The sequence below is a fragment of the Podarcis cretensis genome (assembly GCF_951804945.1).
Source record: "Podarcis cretensis genome assembly, chromosome: 2".
Classification (NCBI taxonomy): domain Eukaryota; kingdom Metazoa; phylum Chordata; class Lepidosauria; order Squamata; family Lacertidae; genus Podarcis; species Podarcis cretensis.
In genome coordinates this window covers 50,377,962-50,392,823 of record NC_137171.1, presented here as the reverse complement: position 1 = coordinate 50,392,823, position 14,862 = coordinate 50,377,962, and the positions used below count along the sequence as shown (strand labels likewise).

The window sequence follows — 14,862 nt, the reverse complement described above, 5'->3', positions numbered from 1 at the left end:
AGAAATTTTAAAATAATAAATAAATATAGTCATGGCATGGAAGACTTCAACTACCCTGATATCTGTTGGAACTCAAACAAGTATTTTCTTGAGAAACAGAATATACCAGTAAATGTCTCCATAATGCTCACCTTCTAACGTGTACATGTCTCTCCCCCAGGGGTACTTTGTATATTTTTTCAGGTCATCTTCTGTTCGTGTAGCTTCAGGGAAGAACTCATATTTAATAAGTTCTCTAGAGGGGGAAAACAAGAACAACAAATATGAGTAAGCATGGAATTCTATCTGAGAAATATGGAATATGTGAACCATGGAATTCTGTCTGAGAAAGAGATGTTATAATCCAGTTTTGTTTTTAACCACTTGGCTGGTCACCATAGGTGACCAGGAATTTCACAGTTGGGGGGGGGAGGTACCAAAAAAGAGATTAACTCCTCCCCTGCACCCTCAGCACTGCATTGTTGGTTATGGACTTTACTCTGCAACACAGAGTTTTTCAATGATCAGGAAACTTAGAAGGGTTTTGAAAAAACAAACACATCAATCTGAGCTGCAAGGAGTTATAGGCTTAGGATGCCTTTCAAATTGCTTTGACTGATTGCTTTGTCAATGCCATTATATGCTGGTTCATATTAAGTTCCTATCTCTGATTCTCATACTGCCTGAATTCATGTTTTGTTATTTCTGTACTGCAGACCTGCAATGTTAATTCCCTACTGTTCCCATGTTGAGCATTTTGGATCAATAAACCATTTAATTTGCTTCTGCTACAATCTTGAGCCTCTGGTCCTTCTCGCTAGTTACACTTTACTCACTGGGGTGCAAGCGGGAACACAGATTAATACTGCCCTGTGGAGAAACCAAGCAGGATGCTAGTGGAAGCACTTCATCTCCCGCCGGCCCCAGAAAGTGATGCTCCTTCCTGACTATCCCAGCACAGAAGCAAAAGAACTGGTAGCAGAGGACAGAGCGTGCCTTCCTTCTGCTGCCAGTATTCTGTATTTCTTTGTTAGACACTCAGCAGACAAACCTCCTGCACACCTAGCAAAGAAATATAGTAAGCCAGTGGCAAATGGAAAAGCCATTCTCTAACTCCTCTGCTTGGTTCCTACGCTAGATGAGCAGGACACCCCCACCACATGTCCAGCATAGAAACACAGGGAGACAGCAGAGAAGGGACAAAGCAATATGTGCTTTGCCATTAGCATGCTTGGTTTCTATGTGTTGGGTATGCAGTAGGTGAAGCTCTTTTCTGTGTGATGGAGATAGAACCCAAATGGGCCTGTGGAGGAAGGAGGAATCACTCATTTCTAGCCTTCATAGCCTTCAGAATGTTTCCCATGCCTGCTTTTCACTCATAAGAGAGGCAGACAAAGGAGCGATGGCGTGTTCTGTACATCCAAACGCAGGCCCTCCTAAGAGTAAAAAACAGGCTAGTACCTTGGGGGGGGGGGTGTGGAGTAACTTACAAGGCTGTGATAATATAATGAGGACAACAGTTATTGGACTTGAACCTACTCTCATTCCACTGGCTCATAAGGAAGACCCCTTATAGATATGAGGATTAGACAGAATAAAACTTAAGATGAATCACTACATTCACACAAGAAAAATACAATGAATACGCCAATGTTTCAAAACACCATCAGCTTTTAAACGATTCTGAAAAGGATTGATGTCTACATCACACTAAGCTGGGGAGGGGAACCTGCAGTTCTTGCTTGAATAAAACTCCCATAAATCTCTGGCTGTTGGTTATGTTGGCTGGGGCTGGTGGAAATTGGAATCCAACAACATCCTTGGGGTGGTGGGGGGAGAGAAGCATAGGACCTTTCTAACTCACAGATATATATTTATCCATTACAGTTCTATTCAGAGAGAGACTTACTGATTAATGTTTGCTATTGTGTCCATCCAGCTGCGAATGCGCACTTTGTTACGAACATTTGGAGGGTTACTAAATTCATGAATTACACAGATGTGGTATGGGTAGGGACCACTAAATATCTTCTGTTCTAGAGTCAGTGTGTCAACCTGTGGAGAAAAAGGTAAAACATGGAATATAACCAAAATAAAAGAACAAAGTACAGTAACATAATCTACAAGCTGTGTCCTATCATCACTCCTAGTTTCCTGAAAAAATATGCCATACTTCTCTTTTGAGAAAGCTGCAAGGAACAAAATAGCATGTATATGATGAAGAGATTCTGTACATGTTTTCCAACAAAGCTCTGCCAACACTTACAAAAAGCAGACTCATCAGGGCACCTGATTTTCATTTATCCCTAATACTTCTGCACCTTATCTCATTCGGTTCTGAAGTAGTTTCTAACCCTCAGGAGCAGCTTTATTGGGGTGCCATTGGAAGCTTATCAGAGTAGTTAGAATTAAGAAAAACCTGATGCAGAATTGTTTTCTGATAATGCAGCACCACTGCATACAACTCACTTAGACATGCAAATTTCTCATTTAAAAAAAATGGTGGGGGGGGACAAGACACAGATGTTGAGGAATACAAACAGTTTTGAATAAATGAAATCCATCTGAATACCTGCTGCATTGGACGAAGGTAAATGATCCGGTTTCTCTCTGGTGGTATCCGCAGTATCTGATCCAGTACCTGATCCATATTTAATTTCTTGCACTGAGCATAGTCAAATCGATTGACAATTGGCGCGTTTTCTACCTTCAAGTGCTTAAGTACGCGGCATCTGGTGGCTACATATTCCAGGAAAAGAAAATTGTGAAGACCGTAAGATAACGTATGTAGGTATTTAGGTTTAGGGTATGGCCTATGGCCACAGACAACCTACCACATTACAAAATGTTGGAAAGGCTGTGTTGTCTTACTGCCAATTTGTATGCATTTAGCAACAATAAAATCTTAATTTGCATTTATTTGCTTTCCTAGTGTAAAATTAGGAAATGAAAACTAAAAGCATAAAAGTGAGAAGTATGACTAACTTTTTAATCTAAGCATGCCTTATGTCTTCACTGCTGTCTTATCTTTTTCACCTCCCTGTTCTATCATTATACAGAAAAATTCTGGTGGCCCAGAAAAAAGGAAAAGAAAGAACACCCTTTAGCCCATTAAGTTGGGAAATGAAGCTGCCAGGAATCTAGAAGCACTGACAACTCCTCCTACCCAAAATTATAACCCTATCTGGAATGTGAAAGCTTAACAGCAGTTATTACTTAAGCATTTATTTTCTTTTTTTAAAATTACATTCATTAAAAATATCAGAGACGATTACAACAATCATACACAAAACCATACACTAAAAACCCTATCGAAAAGTAAAAATCAGAAATCTCACTATTGTGGAAAGATGTATTCTTAATTGCCTGCATAAGCCTGGTGGAATAGAAAGGTTTTCAGCAGGCATTTATAAATTGGCACAGAAGGCACCTGCTGAATCTCTGTTGGCAGAGTATGCCACAATACCAGGTCAATGACACTACAGGCAGAGTTTCTTCTTGTTGTCAAATGAGCTTCACCAAATCGGGGAATGATCAACAAGGCTCCTGCAGATGATTTCAGTGACTGAGCTAAGATATAATGGTTCAGGTGATCCATGAGGTAGCTTGGACCAGAGTTGTTCATACATTAATACAAGGACCTTAAACCTGTGGCTCTGTAGCTGGTGAAATGGATAGGGTTGTATCCAACTATCTCCTCTTGGTTTGTGAAAGGCCCTTTGCTCCAGGGGAGGGATGTGGTTGTTGCAATTTTCCCTTTCTCCCGTTGCACTACAACCCATGCTATTTGAGAGTTCCCCAACCCACTGGACCAGACTTTTCCCCTCAAGGGAGAGCAGAAGGAAGGAAACAACAATGAAAATATCTCTCCCCACCTCCTTCCATTCATAGAAGCCTCTGCTAGATCGAAGAGCCTTCTGTGAGCAGAGGGACACAATGGCTAGAGTCCATTCTGTTCAGAAAATTAAACAAGAAACCCTGTGGTGCATCTGGAGATGTCCCAAGTCTGATGAAAATCTATATAAGTTTCCCAGGCATCAACAATTACAATTAAAATATACATACCGTGAATAAACATCATTTTAGGGCAGTCTTTCAGCACCAGATCTGTTATGCCACAATTTGTCAAAGTGATCCCAACAAGGTTTTTTGATTTCAGTGTAAGAACCTGGAGAAATTATTTTCCAAATTAAAGACCACTACATGAACCACACACATACAGACAAACAAAACATTTACCAATGGTGGTGAAATCAGGGCAACTAGCATCCTCTGCAGAGTGTGAGCAACATCATAACATAAGGATGTGGAAATATTTGACAGCACTCAAGCAGGATGGTTAAAGGGATCGCCTGACATACCATTCTACTAGAGGAACTTCCTCCTCCTTGCCTGCTGCCTGCTAGCAGCAAAGATACTCAGTCTACAAGCCAGATATGCACTGCACACAAAGACCTTACAGTAAATTCTGTTGAAATGAAACCGAAAAATTTGCTTGCTATCCCCTTAAGACAGAAAGTGATTTTTCAGTTTGACAGTGCCCTTTTGAAAAAATACAGTCAATTGCGGAGTAGACCTTGAACCAAAACATTTTCTGCAGCATTTAGGGGCATTCATCCATCTAGGCTGTCAGCAAGATGGCACAGGTTTCCAGCTTGGGGCTCAAAAAGGCCTCACCTGGATATGGTCATCCTCAATCACAGGATCGCTGGTGCTTGTGGACTTGTCGGCCGTCCGTTTTCGCTTCACTGAATGCCTGGGCTTTGGTTTGGTCGCTTCTGGGAACAAAAACAAATGAATAAAAGATTGGACATTTCTTATTTGTGAGCAGCTGTAACAGGAATAGCAGAGTCATTGTGAATGGTTTCTTAGATTAATGAGGGTCTTGGAAGTAGCTGGCCTGCAGTGTTTAGTAATTATTGTTATTTTCAGTTTACTTTATACTGAATACATTTTGATACACTTGTATATTGTAGTGTGTGTGTGTGTGTACACACACACACACACACACACTCCAAATAAACATATATTTAACTATCTAAGTTTGATAAAGAGGTCCTGGAGAACACAAAAACTTGCACAGTACTTCATGTCATTTGGATTGGACTAATGAACGTCTTGCCCTCATGTGGATTTTGGAATTGCTCTAGGACTGTAACCTGAAGCATATTTACCAGGAAAAAAGCCTTACTGGGCTCAGTGGAACACACAACAAAGCAAAACATGCTGATGTTCAGGTGGTGGTAGGACTTACAACAGCGCAAACCAATAGTGTTAAACCCTTAAGGTTGGGTTGGGTTAAACCCTTAAGGTTGCCCCTCTGAGAACAAAGGCTCATTTTAAAGGGTCCCCCAAGTATCCAGAACAGTTTCTGGGGGGCGAGGGATAAGAGCCCTCAGAACAAAGATGCCTCCCACCCTATTCCCAGTGGGAGCATCTTGTTAGATGAATTCCACTTATCTAAACTCTAGCTCCAGCCTCTAGCTTTGAATCGTCTACCTATATAAGTCTGAAACTACTTCTACCACTGCAGGGAAATACAAAGTCTTAGTAGTCCAGCAGATTACAAAAATAAAATATTTGTCTAAATAGTGGTTCAGATGGAGACATGAAAAGACATAGTTCCTTGTGGTATTTTGTTCAGATATTGTTGAAAGGTTATATAAAACCATTAAAACAAAATGCAAACAACAAATGTGGTTGGATGGTGTGAAAGGGGCACAGCTGAGAAGGGAAAGTTCGGTATTAGGACCTATACGCTCTTTCTGTTTAGATTCACGTCCAATGCCTATTTACCCTGGGTCTGCACACCTGCAGGGAAGTGACATTTACAAGAGCTCTGCTCACTGAAGCAGACAAGAGAAGGGGACATGCGGTATAAATATCATCTCCCTGCCTGCATACAGCAAGGAAGAAGAAAAAAGGTTTGAGAAATGCAGTGCTTGGAGAAGTCATTGTACTTTTAGCACCCCGGGGGAGGGGGGACGGGGACGGACTACACTACTTAAAAGTAACAACCACAGAAACACAGTTCAGTGAAGAATTAATCATTTAGGACTCCTAATTTCCTTAGAATTACAATATATCCTTCCTTTGGGTAATAAGGAAGCACATAGGAAATATACTTGGGCACTAATTTTGCTGAGTAACTTTTGATAAGTGTATCTTCAATAGGAAAACTTGGGCATGGGACACAGCTGATGATATGCTGTGTATCATGTCTCCCTTTTTCTCTTTTATTGTACTACAGAATATTTTAATGCCACCATCACAGAGGTGTCTGTGGAGGGGATATATTGATTGAAAATGTATTGTAACTTTTGAATAAATGTTTGTTTATTTTAAAAAGTCTATTTCTCAGTTCGCCATTGGCTCAGCCTTGTTGAAGTCTGCAGGGCCCCTGCAGGACAAGGTCAATAGGCACCACACTCACATGGCCAGAAAATGTCAGTAAAAAAAGCACTGTGGTTACAGACACACTCCATTCAAAAACAAGTCTTAAAATTGTGATGTTACATGAAACAAATTTAATAAGTGAAAAAGAAAAAGAGTTGCTCAGAGGAATGCAGCCACTTTTATCTTGATTTTATATAGCTTTGAATGATTAGGGTTGTTTTACTTAATATGTGATGGAGAAGAAAAAACAACATTTTTATGGATTCTGTCCAAAGAGATCTCAAAAAGGCAACTAGATTGTTTTAGTGAATATTTAACTCACTAAAATACAGCCATCAGCAACCTCAGTTTTTACAGTCTTCATTTGCTAAATATTTCTTTTTTCTCTCTCTCCAAATAATCTTTATGTTTTCCGGTTACATACTCCATATACACATAATGTGTTGCATTTTACATTTATACTTACTCCTAAGCGCTGACTTCCCTCCTTCCTTCTTCTGGTTTTTTATATCACATATAATTTTATCACATTACTTTCATCCATTTTGTATACTGTTATTCATTTTCCATATTTGTCCATAGTATATCCATAAACAAATAAATATCCATAAACAAAGTATATCCTCCTGTTTATACAATTAATTGTTGTCTGCCTGTATTCATTTACAACTACTGTTAGTTATATTAATCTCCTTATACATTTTGCTTCTTATTATTTTCATTATCCATCACTTTTCTTAATCTTTCCCGTTATGAGGTTTATTTCCAATTCTACTGGTTTCACTATTTCATCTTATCTTTCCTATATACGGCATAATTTTTTCCCATTCTTTTTGAAATGTTTCCTCGCCCTGTTGTCTAATTTCCCCTGTTATATGCAGGGAATACCCAGAAATAGCAATTTGCTAAATATTTCAATAAATGTTAAGTTAAAAGAAGTGCAGAATAATATCAAAGCATGAATTTTCTTTGCATTTCTTTTTTAAAAAATAAAAATAAAAACCCACCTAAATATGTGAAACATCCTGCATTTACAGCTGGAATAATTATACAGCACCCTCCAGATGTTAGGGGACTCTCACCCCCCCATCAACCACAATAATCAAAGCTAATGGGAGTTGGGGCCCAACAACATTTGGAGGGCACAATGTTGGCTCTCTCAGAATTACAGACAACATGTAATAAATTATTCTGATTAGGAAACCTCTAGCTTAGGTTGTAATAAAATTAATAGACCTTAATCATTAAATGACAAACAATCATTAAATAGTCACTAAACCAAGTGAGGTTTAGTGACTATTGTTTTTCAGTTTTAATAACCAAGATTTTCCTTTAGGTTACATCACCCTTTTCCTTCCACCATATAAAACAGCAGTGATCCTTTCAACGCTCCGAGAAAAGGAGAAAATCTCAGCTGAACAAAATAAATTATTTTAACTACTATACAGTGGTGCCCCGCAAGACGAATGCCTCGCAAGACGAAAAACCCGCTAGACGAAAGGGTTTTCCGTTTTGGAGGCACTTCGCAAAACGAATTTCCCTATGGGCTTGCTTCGCAAGACGAAATGTCTTGCGAGTTTTTCCGACTTTTCCCCCCTTTTTCCCCCTTTTTCTAAGCCGCTAAGCCGCTTATCTGCTTATCCGCTAAGCTGATAAGCCGCTAAAAGCCGCTAAGCCGCTATTAGCGCTAATCCGCTAAGCCGTCAATGGGCTTGCTTCGCAAGACGAAAAAACCGCTAGACGAAGAGAATCGCGGAACGGATTCTTTTCGTCTTGCGAGGCACCACTGTAATTCAAAGTACTTAAAGCAAAGAATATGAAACTGATAATTTCTGAAGTAAGAGTGTGTGTGTGTGTGTGTGTGTGTGTGTGTGTGTGTTTTCTTGGTATAAGCTTTTGTGTGCAAATTCTTCCCACTCCCCCAAAGTAATTTTACTCTTGGAAAACAAACCAAAGACCTACGAAAGCAAGAGGTGCCTCACCAAATAAGCACTTGAATTTTGGAGGGTAAAATGAAGGGAAGCCTTAGACTATGGAGGCAGAATGAACATGAGTATACATGTGCTTACGCTGTTACTTTTAAACAAAATATGCAGTAGGATTGCCATATTACATGTTGTCAACAACAACAACAACAACAACAATGGGAAACTCCACCCATCAATCATTCAAAGTGGGTAGACAAAATGCATTACAGGATAATTAATTCACATTAGGAAACGTGCACTATCGCTTAAAGGTACACATATGTAGTTGCATGTTGGCATGGTAGAATGTGCCCCAAAGGTCAACAGAATGTTAACTTGGGATGAATGTAGGCCTATTGCTGCAGTGAGCAGAAGCAGGAATGCAACATGATCTTCCCAACTGCTTTGCACACACATGAACATCAATATGACCAGGGTCAACAAGTTACAATTTGAGGTCACCTGGACAACCTAAGGGGCAGGATCTTGCTCCCAAACTTAAGCTGCATCTCTGAAAGGTAGCATGAGATCTGGCACAAACCAAAGCTGGTGATGGGTAGTGGAAGTGTGTTAGCTTTCCCTGCCTTTTTGCCTGCTGGGTCATGACCACGTACCTTCCGCCATTCCTCTTCTGCTCAGAGCTGTATGGAGCAACAAAAGCTTGTCTCAGCCTCTACCAGGTAGCTGGAACCTCAGGGCAGCTGTAAGGGACAAGCTTTCTCTATGCTCTTCCAGCTCAGTCTCTGCCTGCTGGGTGGCTGAAACTCCACCTCCTCAGCAGGCGCAGAGAAAAAGCAACCATGCCTATGTCACAGTGGGAGCCATCCTCTGAGCCAATCTGATTGATAGCATCATTGACTGGTGTCTTGCGAAAGAATCTGACCTTAGCTGATGATCTCCCAAACCGGAATGAATCACCTTGAATTGGAAGTCATTATCTGGTCTTGCTATGTTTAAGGGAAACTGCTCTGAGAAGAAGTATGCAGTAAGAAAAATATCTCTTCTGATAAGAACGACTGAAAATGAATGATTTCCTGGAATCTAACGGGTTTTTGACGAGCACACATTTAGGAGCAAGTCTGAACCAGTCCTGCCTTTAATCAGGTTAAGGAATAGAGATCCTTTTGATTTAATTTTGCTTGGAGTTATATTACCTTGTGATTATAGGAGAAATGGAATAGAGAGAGAAGTAATTTTTTTAAAATAAAAGTGTTCTAGAATATATGACTTTTACACTGCTCTCATTAAATATGTTCCTAAATTTCTTGCAATTATTTTAACCATGTTTTATGTAAATATATATTTTTGTAATGGGAGCTGGGTAACAAGTTTGCTGAACCTACCATTTATGTGCCAAACAAAGCCTCAGCAGAAGGTTGCTCCCTCTCATGGGTGAAAGAAATACCAGTTAAGCCCCGATTCCTGGAAATAACTCCTAACTGGGAGGTATTTGTAAAAACTTCCTGGAAGCGGCTATAAATATGGCACCTGCACCGTTCTCATGCAGTTCCGAGCCAGAAGTTTCTTTTTGCTCTCTGCTTACACTCAGCAACACTCCCAGTCTCCAGCTCAAGAACTGGAAGGAAGACTTAGACTTGTTCTGCTTCCCAGAGCCTGGATGGCCCATCACCTAAGATGGCTGAACCCAGCATAGAACTGCTCTACGCTTTGAAAAAACATATAACAGAAACAATATGATATAGGTGTGGTGAGAAGTTTCAAAGGCTTATGTGATCACAGAATCCAGTCAATATTCACCAAGTAGCTACCAGTAAGCTTATGCTTTCATTTTGAAAGCAGGCTTCAAATCAGATTATAAGTATTTGTATTTCAAGGAATCCTCCCCCCCCCAAAAAAAAAACTCTCTCAAAGAGCCAGTGCTCAATTATCAACACCCCAAACAAACCAACCAACACAAGAACAACAGAGAGAAAATGGCATTTCTGCTCTGACATTACGACAATGTGGCTGGTCCTCGCCCTTCTTTGACAATAATGCACTGCTTTGATGCAAAACTTGGATAAATGAAACCATACCTGACTGAGACACCAGAGGCACATGGGAAAGTCTGCTTCTGGCTCTCGTGAGAGGCCGGCGAGGGTAATCTTCATTATATTCCATTTCATATCTCCCTTGCTGTGAAGGAGGGCTCCGTTCCTCATTAGCAGTCCCACAGACTCTCTCATTAGTCCTCCCATTGCTGGCCTCCCCTGAAGAGCCACAGTTTGGTAATGTTCTTAGGGAGAATTCCGCCCCTCTCACATTTGGCCCATTCATACCACAAGCTCCACTGGTAGATGGGCATTCGCCACCCGAGACGCCATTAGTCCTCCTTTGCTGGTTCTGGGGCATATAGCAGGAACACCTGGAGCACAATGGCTTCTCCTCACTGTCCCTCTCGCTGGAGCTTTCACTCTTGCAGAGACACTTCCCAGAGTCCTCTGTTGCTGCGGAGGGGGCCTCGCCGCAGCTATCAGCCGTTTTCATACCATCTGGGCTTGGAGACGCTGCAGTGTCGGAGGCCCCCGGAGGCCCAGTGCCGCCACCACAACCAGGGTAACAATCCTTGCTTTTGTTCCTTTCCGCTGTCACGTCACTGGCCGCTTTCATATCCGCTTTAATTTGCTCACTGGTGACCTGACAGCCTTTCTCGCAGCTGCTCTCCTCAGAAAGAAACAGTTTGACCCGGCTGGCATTGCACCTCTTCCGCAGCGGAGCTTTGCCTTTACCACTCACTGCAACAACAACAGGGACAAAAGGGAAGAGAGCTACGAAGTGATAGAAAGTCACAGAAACGCATCCCGTTAGTTATCAACACACCCCAGACAACCTGGTGAGACACCTGCTGCGACTGTTGCAACATTATTCCAAGCAGGGTAAGATATTGTGCAGATATGTTGAGTTACTTCACTTACTAGAGGTTCACACCTTGAATCAGTATGTTTAAGCATATTGGGAGGAATTCAACATAGCACTAAGCAGGCTGCTCTGTCAGCACAAGCACTTCTACTTGTCTGATGGAGTGATCTGCCCTCTTCTCCCCCTGCCTATGGTTCTGGGGGTTCCTTCCCTGCCCGGGGCTAACTGGAGGCAGGGTGGGAGGAATGGGGAAGTCTTTTGTGCTAGCAGAAGTCCTTGTGCACACTTCCACCGGTGGCACTACTTAGTTGAATCTGACCCACTGTACTGCACACAGTCAAGCTGCTCAACAGGCTCAAATTAGTTGTTGCACCTAATTTCTTCTTACGGTAGCTACCTAGTTAACAAGAAACATTTACAGCCCTGCCATTTATTTATGAGAATCTTAGTTTTCAAATAATTTCCTTTCTTCCTGGACTAAGTTGTTCAAAAGATATGTTGATAGCGCCCCCACCCACCCCTGATGCACTTACCCCTCAAGTTTACACTGGCATACTTTTTGACCCCACTTTAGATTGCAGGGAGGCTGTGCAAGAAAGACACAAGCCGTGAAGAAATAAAGGTAACTGGGATCAAATCCCTCAGGAATCTGCTAGAGAAATACATTACAGATGCTTAGCCTGTCAAACCTTAGCAAAACATGTGGAAGTTTTCATCCAAAGCCTTTGAAGTTGTTCAGTCAACTCTGAATGAGCCTACATGCAAAAAGGATTGCAATTCACTTTAGAATTCAATTCCTCATTATGTATGAACTTGGGGGACTGCAGTATAGTCCAACCACAGAACACAAACCAGAATCAAACTGTTGTACAATTTGGAATTACAAATTGAACCGCAATCCAATTGATGGAAACCACCCAATAACTGTGATCAAAGGGACTATGAATACCAAGTAGCCTATTTCAATTACAGCAGAGCTCCCTCACACAAGTGGTTTTGGTGGCAACTGTCAAGTAAGAAGGCATCACTCTTGCAGCTGATCTGCAGAAATATGGAAAGAACAACAGAAATGGACATGAGGGAAATCTATCTATCTTTCTAAAGCTGAACCACAACCACAGTGAACAACATTCCATAGAAAACTTGTTTGTGCATTTTGTGCTTTGTAACACAAGGAATATTTTTACGACATGTATGAAGAAGCAAAAGTTCTCACCTGAGGGCTCCCGGATTTCCACTGAATCTCTGACTCTCTCCTCTCCATCTGAGTAATTTTGTGCAATGCTATTTGTAATACAGGATCTTGAGGTGGCTGTATTCTCATCCTCATCTTCACTGTCTGAGTCGTGGACAGTAATAGGTGCTAGCTTTACATTTGGCTGAAGGCCACTGGGCCCTGGAAAAGAAAAGAAAGTTCAGCAACAAACTAGCATGCTTTCCAGAGATCATGGTGCTTTAATTCACCTGACTGAGCAACTTACTCCTTCGAAACATGCATACAAAGTAGTTCGTTTTTACATGGTTAGTTGGCATGCCTAAGGACCTTCTGCACTCATACACCTAGCTAGGTCACTCTTCACAGTTCCTCTCAAACACCAACAATGCACAACACAGTAGAAAAGAACGAACAAAACACAACATGTACTCCATTGTGTTTGGATCTGGTGTTATTCTTAGTGTTATGCTGTGATCTTCTCTTACTATATTGGCCCTTTCCCCACCAATTTGATCAGCCCACTTCACAATCCACCAATCTGCACTGCAATTAGCAAACACAATGTGCTTTATAAATTGCAGGCAGTGTACTGAGACTAGAGAGGAAATCCAACAGTCCATCCACCATCCAAATGGACACAATTGACAAAAATGCTTTCCCTTCCCCTGCAACCCTTCTACACTGCCCTTCCAAAACTGCTCTAGAAAGTTAGGAGACCTGCAGGAGCAGATGAATATTTGTATGTGTGGGTGGCGGAAGGGCCACTCAGTGTTGGCTACTGCCATACGTGCTTATTGTTTCTTGCACAAACATGAAAAAAGCAAAGAAAAATTAAAACCACAAGGTATCTCACAGCAGCAAAGATGTTTACAATTAGAGGTGGGCTTCAAGACTTCTATAAGAGTGAAAAACAACCACCTCTCCTTGGTTAAGGCGCCACATGTGTACAGGCATCTCTGTACAGCATAGGACCCTCAAGAAGGGGGGGGGAGGCATTATGTAGATCAAAGGTAGAAACTGAGGAGAAATTATATGTAACAAAATGAAGCAAAGGAGAAGGATCTGGACACAGCCAGAATCAAAGCTGAAACAATTTGAAGCACGCACACAACTGTGTACTCAAACGCTGAATTTTATCTAGCTGTACAAACATCAGGATGATGGCAAGAACTCAGTTTTATAATTTCTTATTCCCTAAACTGGAAATAGATCTAGGAAATATTGACAATGTGGTGATGTATGAAGAGGTAGCTCTGAAGCTGATGATACTAATTTCCGCACTGTTGATATTGGGCAGCAAAATGGAACCATCTCCAACTTCTTGAGAAAAAGCAGGTTAGCGAATTAAAGTAAGGATGAATTTGTAAGAGAATGGCAAACAAATGAGGTACCCAATCTCATTTATATCTCCTTAGCATTTACCGAACAGAGAAGTAGTGGGTGGAAGTAAGCCCATGGCCAACTGTGGGATCAAATTGATATTTTCCTACCTAGCAAATATAGCTGCTTATGATTAGAACGCACACTGCAAATGGAACTTTTTTAAAAACAAGAAATTAACCACACAACATCTTAGAGATTTTCAGGGCCAAACCAGAGGCAGCATGGAAGCATACAAACTGTTTCACAACTATTCTTGGTTTGACTTTAACGCATCTGTGAAGAGCTCCAAATCAGACTGGAGCACAGGAATCACTGCTTAACACTTTATTCACAGGATATTACCATGATCAAAACCCTGCCCCCTCCTGGCTACTTTTCCCCCTGCAGGGGAAACCATACTAGGTCATCATCAGTTTGGCCCTGAAGGAAAAACAGCTACAGTGGTGCCCCGCAAGATGAACGCCTCGCAAGACGGAAAACCCGCTAGACGAAAGGGTTTTCCGTTTTGGAGGCGCTTCGCAAAACGACTTTCCCTATGGGCTTGCTTTGCAAGACAAAAATGTCTTGCGAGTTCCTGCGGTTCCCCCCTTTTTTTCCCCCTTTTCCTAAGCCGTTAAGCCGCTTATCAGCTGATCCACTGATAAGCCGCTTAACAGCTGATCGCTAAAAGCCACTAAACCGCTAATAGCGCTAATCCGCTAAGCTGTCAAGGGGCTTGCTTCGCAAGACGAAAAAACCGCTATAAGAAGAGCCTCACGGAACAGATTAATTTCGTCTTGCGAGGCACCACTGTACTGACACGGTGGAGGTGCAGTTCTGATTCAGTAAACAGCCTAGATGGAAGAGAATGAGCTGCTCCCCCCACCCCAATTAATGCATGAGTAGAAAACAGAAATTGTTTGGAGACATGCCGCAAGTCTCCCACATCAACTCAACTTTGATCCTGTGTACAAAGATATCTAATGTGCTGTAAAACAAGTGACTGAGAACAAGCTGCTTGGGTGATTAGTACAATTTGCTAATACCAATTCAGCTTCTCCTATTGGGGGCTCCCTTATGATG

General features: G+C 41.5%; 1 protein-coding gene across 3 annotated transcripts in view; it reads right to left on the bottom strand.

Annotated features, from left to right (window-relative positions):
• FBXO38 (F-box protein 38) overlaps window positions 1–14,862 on the bottom strand; it is a 34,338-nt gene that overhangs the window by 2,390 nt on the left and 17,086 nt on the right. For all 3 annotated transcript variants that reach the window (XM_079964769.1, XM_079964770.1, XM_079964771.1), the window contains 7 exons: window positions 12,418–12,597; window positions 10,379–11,077; window positions 4,657–4,757; window positions 4,045–4,147; window positions 2,552–2,718; window positions 1,889–2,034; window positions 132–235 (listed from right to left, as the gene is read on the bottom strand). In XM_079964769.1, the coding sequence (XP_079820895.1) occupies window positions 132–235; window positions 1,889–2,034; window positions 2,552–2,718; window positions 4,045–4,147; window positions 4,657–4,757; window positions 10,379–11,077; window positions 12,418–12,597 (1,500 nt within the window). The remainder of the gene's footprint in view (window positions 1–131; window positions 236–1,888; window positions 2,035–2,551; window positions 2,719–4,044; window positions 4,148–4,656; window positions 4,758–10,378; window positions 11,078–12,417; window positions 12,598–14,862) is intronic.